At 51.2% G+C, this 10,016-nt stretch overlaps 1 protein-coding gene across 2 annotated transcripts in view; it reads left to right on the forward strand.

Moving 5' to 3' along the window:
* Positions 1 to 8,492, forward strand: part of GOLGA3 (golgin A3) — a 45,151-nt gene extending 36,659 nt beyond the window's left edge. For both annotated transcript variants that reach the window (XM_043557224.1, XM_043557225.1), the window contains exons 19-24: positions 710 to 849; positions 1,397 to 1,529; positions 1,797 to 1,919; positions 2,688 to 2,852; positions 3,672 to 3,835; positions 4,730 to 8,492. In XM_043557224.1, coding sequence (XP_043413159.1) covers positions 710 to 849; positions 1,397 to 1,529; positions 1,797 to 1,919; positions 2,688 to 2,852; positions 3,672 to 3,835; positions 4,730 to 4,949 — 945 coding nt within the window. In that variant the 3' untranslated portion in view covers positions 4,950 to 8,492. The remainder of the gene's footprint in view (positions 1 to 709; positions 850 to 1,396; positions 1,530 to 1,796; positions 1,920 to 2,687; positions 2,853 to 3,671; positions 3,836 to 4,729) is intronic.
* Positions 8,493 to 10,016: the final 1,524 nt, after the last annotated feature.

Here is a 10,016-nt window from a genome sequence, read left to right on the forward strand (position 1 = left end):
ACTAAGTCATTAGAAGGAAAATGGGAGATTTTCTTACATTCTTAGAATTTGCTGGTCTCAGAAACCTTTGGGAGGCTCATTGTTTACCGAGAAAAGGCTACTGTGTCATGAATGCGTAGTAATTAGTGGCTCTACTGCAGTTACTTGGTATGGTGGAAAAATGTATTCCTCCCAGAAAACATGAACTATGACTGAATTTAACAAGAAATCTGGAGATATGCTTGAAGAGGACTGTCAAAACCATTTAGATCAAAGGGTGTCTGGGTGCTCAGTCGGTTGAGCGTCCAACTCTTGATTTCAGCTCAGGTCATGATCTCACGGTTCATGGGTTCAAGCCCCACGTTGGGTTCCACGCTGACAGCATGGAGCCTGCTTGGGATTCTCTCTCTCTCTCTCTCTCTCTCTCTCTCTCTCTCTGCCTCTGCCCCTCCCTCACTCGTACTCTGTCTCTCAAAATAAATAAATAAACTTAAAACAAAACCGCAGAAACTGTTTAGATGAAGACAGCCTGGAACGTGTTTGTCACCCGGCAGAAACTGGCGGCCGCACACTGCACACCAGGCGTGTGGGTGGTGCTTCAGTCCTTTGGGACCTTGAGAAGCTTTGGAAGAAGCGGGAGCGGGTGGGGCTGGCGGTAGTCCTCGCGGATGCCACATGGCCACATTCTGTGTGGTTCTTGCCCTTGGTAATGCTGGTGTTGTTCTGTTAGGTTGCTGCAGCCAAGGCGGAGGCAGGACATAACCGCCGCCACTTCAAGGCCGCCACCTTGGAGCTGAGTGAGGTGAAGAAGGAGCTTCAGGCCAAGGAGCACCTGGTGCAGAAGCTGCAGGCCGAGGCCGAAGGTCTTCAGTGAGTGCCGCGCGGCAGCGGGCTGGGCCACCGCCACACACACCGCATTCGTGCGCTCAGCACGTGAAGGTCACCCGTGTTCCGGCACGTCTCGGGCACGGGAGGCCCATCTAAGAAGAACATACCAGATTCCTGTCTGAAGCCTGCAGCGCCACTTTGAGATGTCAGTGCTGACGTGGCTGTGCCCACCGTGTGCCTCCTGGTCCTCCACCGAGGACAGAGAGCCCTCCCTGTGTGTGGGCCACACATCCGAGGGCCGTCCCACCCCCCGGGTCCGATGCAGTCTCCAGAAGGGCACACGCGGGGATCCGTGTCGAGCGCTTTTCTGCCACCATAATCTGTCACGTGGGCGCACAGAGTGTCCTCCCCAGGGGCTTTGTGAGGATTAGTCAGGGCAGAGCGCTGCCAAGCTCCCAGAGCAGCCCCCGGCGGGGCGAGCAGCGTGCGAGTTTCCGTTGTCATGATGGAAAACGTTCGACTGACATTTTGTGGCGGAGTAATTTACAGCATGCTGTAATTTCGTTCTTCCTTGGTTTTTTTCTGCCAGGATCCAAGAGGGGAAACACTCCCAGGAAATAGGACTGTTCCAGGCGGAGCTGGCGGAGGCCCGGACCCAGCTCCAGCTCCTGCAGAAGCAGCTGGACGAACAGCTGAATAGACAGCCTGCGGGAAACCAAGAGGTGACCTTCCGGGAGGCTTTGCGTCTCCAGGGGGCAGGGCTGATGGAGCCAGGGGGCGGGGCCGATGGAGCCAGGGGGCGGGCCGACAAAGCTAGACTCTGCTGATGGACGGTTCACACGCTCATTCCTTCGTTCCCTGTGTGCTTGGAAAGGATATTCGTTGTTTATAAATATGATATTAACACACAGATGTAGTTAGAGCGGTTTTATAGTGCAAGAAAGCCACTGTAAAATTCTCTTGGTCATGTGACTTTTTCCCTCTTCTAGATGGAAAATCTCAAATGGGAGGTGGATCAGAAAGAAAGAGAAATCCAGTCCTTGAAGCAGCAGCTGGACTTGACTGAACAGCAGAGTAAAAAGGAACTGGATGGAATACAGCACTTACTGCAGGTATCTGCTGTGTCAAGGTCCCGGGGCAGAAGGTCAGAGCCAGCAAGCACTTCACGAGGCAGTTGATGATCATAGTACTAGTCCCAGGTACCGTGGCAGGCAGCACGCTAAGTGCACGAGTTATTGATGAACTCAGCGCTCCCACCAAGCCGTTTTGCAGACATCACTTATTTTGGAGAGAAGTCCACACAGCCCGAGGAGGCCAGACCCCAGCGCTACGGACGGCCTGGGTGAGCTGTGTGGCATGTTCCCGGAATGGGATCCGGCAAAGCACAGTCAATGAGACGAAGCATGTGAAACGTTCACTCTGACAAACTTCTCCACAAAGAAATCTGCGTACAGTCTTGACACAGCAAAGGATCAGGAACGTAGCTCTTGCCGGGATTCCTGCTTGTGAGCGGAGGGCTTGAGTAACATTAGGCCTGATTTATATTCTTCTTTAGTAATGGTGAGGCTTATTCTAGTAGCTGACCTCGGAGTTTAAACAGGTGACTCGGGGTCCAGTGTAGATAGCAGGCACGGGAGTGTTGCTGGCTCCTCGGCAGAGGCTCTGAAATTTGGATAAAAACGTTGAGAACGTGAATGTGACAGAACACTGCTCGACTTAGACCCTGAGGAGGAAGCGTGCTCGCCACACCACGTACCTCATCACATAAAAATCAGTGTTACGTTTCTAGCCCCTTAGAATTGTGACATACAAACTTAAGATCTTAGCAGCGTGTTTAAGCTTTTTTAGCTTTTAAAAACCTATGACTTCCCTTTCCTTAGAATATCAAAGCTGAGTTGGAGACGGTGCGAGAAGATCTGTCCCTGACCCAGAAAGATAAATTTATGCTGCAAGCTAAAGTCTCAGAGCTGAAGAACAACATGAAGACTCTGCTCCAGCAAAACCAGCAGCTCAGGCTGGACCTGCGGCGTGGCGCGGCCAAGACGGTACTCGGGCTCTGTGCCCCTCGGTTCGCTGGGCCCACTGCAGGTCTGCTGGGCGGTGGCGGGCGCACCGTAGTTACTCAGACGTGAAGTTACATGTAATCGACCAGGAGCAGGTACCGTGTGAAGATACATGGTGCCGGTGTATTGTGCTTAGAAATAGGCCAAACCCTTTTATTTTGGTGCCTTTTCCAAGAGCGTGAGTTCAGGTACCGTTTTGTTGTAATATACTTTATAAACCATACGAGGGCATCATTTGCTGTTGTTAACAAGAGCCCCGGGCCTGGTAGGCCAGCTAGCTGGGACACAGCAGCTGCCAGGATGGTCTTGGGGACTCAGGGACTCTGAAGCTGCCGTCGCAAGCCTGCTCAGATTCTCCACACGCCCGGCTTTTGTTTCTCTGCTCGGTCTACATAAATATTGTCCAGGGGCAAAGAAATCACTCAGACTCAGGTTTATTTACCATTGTTTGCCTGTCTGTGAAAAAGTTTGAAGTCCTAGAAAGGGGAATGGTGTGAGTTGAAAATTGACTTAATTTCTTAGGGATGTGCGGAGTCAAAGCCGTGGTCTTTCATGGAAAGCCCCCCGCGAGGAGGGGTGTTCTCATCCTCCTGGGGAGCCAGCACGTGCTTAGTCGCGTGTGTGAGGCAGAAGGTTCATTGAACCCTGTGGCTGCCTGCTATGCTGCCCGGGAAGCAGGGGCCATGCCTTCCCGGGAGGCTCCTCTGGGATGACCTGTTGTGACCCCGGGCACTGATGAGAGGAACGTGTGGTGGGGTCCCCCTCTTAGTGACACCGCTAACCGTGTGCTTTCAAAAACAGAGAAAGGAACTGAAAGGCGAGGCCGGCTCTTCGGGCCCCGTGACGCCGGTGAAGATCCCCGACTGTCCCGTCCCGGCCTCCCTGCTGGAGGAGCTGCTGAGGCCCCCGCCTGCCGTGAGCAAGGAGCCCCTCAAGAACCTCAACAGCTGTCTCCAGCAGCTGAAGTACGAGCTGCGTTCTGTGTTCTGTGTCACTCGGTCTCGAAAGATAGACTGCAGGTTTAATTTGGAAGAATCTTTTCTGTTGGCAGGACCTCATGCCCAGCAGAGGCTGAGCAGGCCTGTGCCACATGGGGTCACTTGGGCTGTCGGTCCCTGTCATCCGGGGAGGATGGCCTAGAACTAAGTGACCCTGAGAAGCCCTTGAGGAGCCAGGACCTGAGCCCTTAGAAACCCCACAGCTGGATGTTCTGCTCCCGCCAGCCCGAGGCCAGTGTTTGCAGGGTGTGGCCATGTGGGGACATCTTTTGTTTTAATTAAAAAAAATTTTTGTTTACTCCTTTTTTTTTTTTTTTGATGTTTATTTATTTTTGGAAGGGAGTGTGCAAGTGGGAAAGGGGGAGACACAGAATCCGAAGCAGACTCCAGGCTCTGAGCTGTCAGCACAGGGCCTGACGCGGGGCTCGAACCCACGAACCGTGAGATCGTGACCTGAACCCAAGTCAGACCCTTAACTGACTGAGCCACCCAGGCACCCCGGGGGATGTCTTTTTTGACCCTATGAGTGGAAGCCATGTGGCAGGCCCTCAGTGCTACTGATGCACCTCCCTGAGTAGAAGCCCCCGTGTGCAGAGTTGCACGGCCTATTGGCCTCCTCTGCATGTGCAGAGAAAAATGCTGAGTCCCATAAATCCTGTGACCCTGTCAGTGTTGCTGGTCCCAAACAGACAGGTTCTGTCAGCCCCCTGAAGGTACTGCGGTACCTGAGGGGACTGCTGTCCAGGTCAGGCTTCTTAGGATCCACATTTGAGAGAGCTGGTTGTCTCCAGGGAAAGTTACTGCATCTCGTCTGGCTCTCCTTTGACTGGCCTTCCTTCCCCTGTCTCCCCCTCTCTCCAGGCAGGAGATGGACAGCCTTCAGCGCCAGATGGAAGCGCACACCGTTACCGTGCACGAGTCGCTGTCCTCGTGGACTCAGGGGGACCCCTCTGCCAGCCCAGCTCCCCTGGGAGATCACGCCAACCCCCGGGGAGACACGGAGCAACTCGGGCAGTGCAAGGTCTCCAGAGAGGAGCTTGGAACAGCGGCTGCCGAGCGTCCACAGTCCGAGTGCTTGTAACTACCCAAAGGAATATTCTTTTGTCAAGGTTATTTATTTGACTGTTTGCTCTGTTTTTCTAAGAGATGAGGTTTAAATTTTGCATTTGCCTTTACAAGGAGTAAAAGGACAGAACGAGAGCTGAGGATTAGAGAAATAGTCATTTGCAAATCACAACTAGCTTTTCCCACGAAAGGACCAAATCTTAACACCATAACCTAGATCTCAGCAAGAAGGTTTTGGATGTGTCCGAAGGGAATCTCTCACGAGTGACCGTAGATGCTGCTGTCTGAGGAGACGCCAGCCGGCGGCCCCCACTGGCAGTGCTGCGTGACCGGGTCCCATTTCTCTCTTTCCTGCCCAATTCAGTAAGAGCTTTACCTCTCTACAGAAACGAAAGTTTATTTGCACCTTTGGTTTTTATTTTATTTTTAATGGCTATCTCACCATAGGATGTGTATATAAATACTGAAAATCGATCTAATCTTTAAAAAGTATGTCTGTATTATTTAAGAATGACCTGAATTGTCTTTTTGTTGATTGCCTTTTGAAAATGTGCTGTCAGGAATTAATGCACACGTAGGGTTTAGGGATGTCAGTCAGAAAATTATATTTTAAGAAATCATTATTTTATTTACTGTTCTAAAACCAAATATTCTTAGAAAAGGGTCTTTATTTTAGTTTCACTTTATTTTTGAGGGCCTTGTCGTAAGTGCACAACACCCCCTGCCATCCAACCCTTGGCCCGGCACGACCTCACTCACCTTAGCTGACCCCAGTCACTATGCGCTGGCCTGACATGTGAGATGCTTGGGGAGAGGTTCCAGGAGAGGAGGGGAGGGGGGCCAGGGCTCCAAACCTAGGCTTCCCCAGGCCACCACCCCCCCAACCCCACGCCTCCGCGAAAATGTCCAGCAGAGCCTGTGTGGTCATCAGAGGACACGCTGGACTCTTCAGAAGGTTTGGAAGGTCCTGCAGCCTCTCCGCTGGAGACACTGAGGTTTCTAGAAGGGGCAGGTCAGCTCCGTGGGGAGGCGTTGGCGGTGGCCTCCCCAGCTGTCCTGTAGGGGAGGAGCTGGATTTGGAGCTCCCTCAGCATGGGAGGTTTCTCGTGGACATTTCTCCACCTGAAACACAGAAGTGCTGCAGAAACTGACTGGCCGTGACCCCTGACGTCTGTAACTTTGTCCCCTACTTGGCTGAGAAATCTAAACTAACCCTCACTGTTGTGAGTTAGAGCAGAGAGGCCTCTGGTGCGGATCTGCTGGTCTGGAGATGAACTTGGAGGGGTTACTGATGGGGCCACATCCGCCTGTGTCGACTCACTACTTTTGTCTCTCTTGAGGAGAAAACAGTTTGGTATTTGAAAGCTGTTTGTGTTCTCTCACAAGATGCTGTTAGAAGGTTCACTGATAAAGTAGCGTTAACCACAAGATGTTTAGTGTTTAAAAAAATTCCCTAGCGACTCTTGGGACTTCTGAAACGTGTATATCACTTGTACAGGGTTAATCTTAAAGTAATACTTGAAGACTTCATTATAAATATATCCTATTTTTCATCTTAAGTTGGAAACCGTTTTTGACAAAATTGTTTTTGTACCATTAGAGAAGAAAAAAATCATAATTTACATTCTTATTTATTTGGGGTGTATTATCCTCAGTTTTAATTTTAAAACCAGCACGTGACACTCAGCCTCCTGCCGTGGCTGCTTCCTCACTGCTGCGTGCCGGCGGCCCCCCGGGGACCGTCACTGCGCGTCTTCTCTTAGGAAAGGGTCAGCTGGTTGTGAGCAAGTCTCTGTTCCTCACCTCCTTTCCTTCATGTCTTACCCTCTGTGTGCCGTGTGCCTGCGTGTGCGCCTGCACATGCATGTGCGTGTGGGTGTGTGTGTGTGCCACTGTGTGTGCATGTGCACGTGTGAGTGGACCTGTGTGGGTATGCACATGTGCACGTGCGCGTGGGTGTGCCTATGTGTGTATGTGCATGTGTATCTGTGTGTGTGTGTGTGTCCGAGTGTGCGTGCGCATGTGCCAGTGTGTACCTGTGTATGTGCGTGTCCCTACCTGTCATTGTGCGTGCCTGCCTGTGTGTGTGCATGTGTGCACGTGCTCGTGCCTGCGTGTGTGTGCTTGTGCATGTGTGTGAGTGCCTGGGCCTGAGTGTGCGCCTGTGTATGTGTATGCCTGTGCTCATGCCTGTATGTGCCTGTGTGTGTGCCTATGCGTGTGAGTATGCGCCTGTGTGTGCGTGTGTGAGTGCGCCTGTGTGTATACGTGTGTGCGTGTGTATGCATGCATGTGCTCGTGCCTGCGTGTGTGTACGTGTGTACGTGTGCTCCTGTGGCGATGGCAGCAGCGCCTCCTGGTTTCCTGACGTCACCCTGTGCCTTTGTTGTCACCCTCTTCGGTTCCCGAACGCCCTGGCTGTCCCACCCGCCGTGCTGTTTCCCGTGTGGCCACAGCCCCGGATCTGGGGCCTTTCAGTCCAGCCTTTTGTTAGGCTTCCTTAACCAGCCACCTGAGAGAGAAAACTGGACTTGGAGGCCACCTGCTCCTGATCTGTTGAGGGTTTTGTTGTTTTTAGCCTCCGAGGGCCTCGACTGCTACCTCCCAGAGCCAGAGTCTGCAGTGAGTATCATTTGAAACGTTCTCCTGTTGTGAAGTGGGAATTCGGAATTTACTCCTGGAAAACAACAGTCCAGTCTGGAGTGCTTAGAAACCTAGGTTTGCTGTTACGTTACGTTTGTGGATATTATTCATCCTAGGTCACGAATACTGTATGTCGTGTCCTCACTGCAGAGGACACTGGTTTGGACACTTCATCGTGTCATGTATTTTTTTCTTACGTTCCAAAAAAAATGTTACTGCGGCGTGGTTATCACTGATCTTTCTTTCTGTGGAACACGGGATGGATGCCATTGGGTCTTACGGATTTATATGCTTTTGTTCTACTTTTTGGAAGGTCTAACAGGCAAAGTTCTGACAGGATGTGAAACTGGCTTTTACTGTGGCCTAGGGTCCGAGTAATGGGACAGGCCTGCTAAGAAGATTCTCACTAAACTCTTTCTCAGTTTACAGACTTTTTTTGGTGTAGATGCTGCCGAAGCCATGACATGTGTTCCTACTCCCATGAGTAACTTGTCACATAGAAATGACGTGTCCTGTGTAAAGATTTCTAGTAGTGAAAGGGACCAGCGTATCTGAAAGACACATGTCCTGGAGCCTTCCGCAAGGACCCCTGTGACATGTGAGACATTCTGAGCCTTATTCGAACAAGTTCACTGACACACGTTCCAGGCAAATCTGGTTGTGTGATGGTCTCAGGTTATAATAGGATCCTGGAGGGTAACGTTTTAGAGGATCTAGAAAACTTGGTGGCTTTAAGTTACTCATTTCTGCTAAAAATTTCCTCATGAAAGGATGTCCTCAGGTTGGGGCTGTTCAGGGGAAAGGTGTCACCGTGCACAACGAATTGTAACTTTAAAAAGCATGTTGATTTTTTATAAATGTAAGTGTGCTGGGGAATTCCTTAAATTTTGTGCAATAAACTATTTTTTGTTAAAGATTTTCACATTTCATTGGGAGCCTTATTTAATCTACATATTTAGCCATATTTGGGAGGAAGTTTTATCTTGTGTTTTATAACCTGTGTTGAAATACTCGTCTTCAAAGAGCACCTCGCCGTCCTGGCTGTCCTGCCAAAGATTCACGTGGTGTGAGATCTCACTTGTGCCGCTTCTGACTCCGGAGCAGCATGCTCCCTGTGCCCTGGCACCGGCAGCCCACACCACATGCAACTGCTGCCTCATGAGTACAGGGAGGGAGGCGGCTGCCCTCGGGGCCGCGGGCACATCCCCGAGCTTGTCCCTGCGCTGACTGGGCACTGCTGTCATGACTGTCCGCAGCTGGACCACAAATAATTCTCTAAATCTCAGTGTCATGGCTCCAGTCTCCCCTCTTCCCTTCGCTGTCTAATTGTGATCAATGAGAGTAAGCCAGACGCGGAAGTCTTTACTGACCAGCAGGAGAAAGTGTACAGAATGGAAGTGAACTGGTGATCACAGAATGTGGCTTTGCCGTGGGAGTTATGCATTTCGCAGACCCCACTTTACCAGCTTCCGTAACCAAGGGTCAGGTAATATGTGTGCTACACAGAGCTTAGGGGAAGCCTCCTGCCCACCTGCTTCTGTGGCCCTAACTTCCTGAAGTAGTGAGGATGTCATGTCTTTTTCTCTACGGCAATCAGGAAAGGGCTGGTTCTGTGTCCCTGAACTTTTTTTCTTTTACCTATAAAGTTGCTAAACATTTGCAGGCACCGAACTGACACATCGATGGACTGACTTTTTAAGCACGCCACGTCCTCTGTGGTCGTACAGCAGTGTCGAGGAGGGGCCTGGCTCAGCGGTGGCAGGTGAGCAGGGCCGGGTGCGGAGTGTGGGACCCAGGACTTCCTGCTGATGGGAAGCCTGGTGTTCAGAATCACCGGATTATTCAGAAATCTCTCATGCAGATTATGTGGGAAATAGGATTATTTATGCCGCTATCGTCCAGTTTGATGGACAAATGCAAGAGCTCTTGGAAGAATCTCCAAGCCTGTCCTAGAGAAAGAATTCTCAGCAATCAGCAACTTGTGAAACCGGAAGCATTTACTGGAATCCCTCTTGCCTTTATGCATGTGCTCAGTTGACAACAGACATCACAGATTCTGGTAAAAAGTATGCTTCAGCAGTGCCTTTTCCTAGAAACAATGGGAGATACTAAACTGTGTTGCTCTCCCCTTTTTCTTGCTGTTTGGTGTGGGGCAGGCCTTCTCACATCCCGGCCCCCCCTCCTGAAGGGCTCAGGAGCAGCACAACAACATCCCTTGGGGACAGTGTACCTCCCCCAAGTTGAATGTGTGTGGACCAACCGCAGCACCGGGGCGGGGAGGGCAGCAGCTCTGGGGAAGTACCTGGAGGTTCTCACCCACTCAGCCCTCCACGTGGCCTGGGAACTGCTGGAGGAAATGGTCTGCCGGCTTTGTACGTAGTCTAGGCCCGAACTCCACAGGGTGGGAGATAGAGGCTAGCTTATTAAGTACCTCACAGGA

Source organism: Prionailurus bengalensis, chromosome D3, assembly GCF_016509475.1.
Source record: "Prionailurus bengalensis isolate Pbe53 chromosome D3, Fcat_Pben_1.1_paternal_pri, whole genome shotgun sequence".
Taxonomy (NCBI): Eukaryota; Metazoa; Chordata; class Mammalia; order Carnivora; family Felidae; genus Prionailurus; species Prionailurus bengalensis.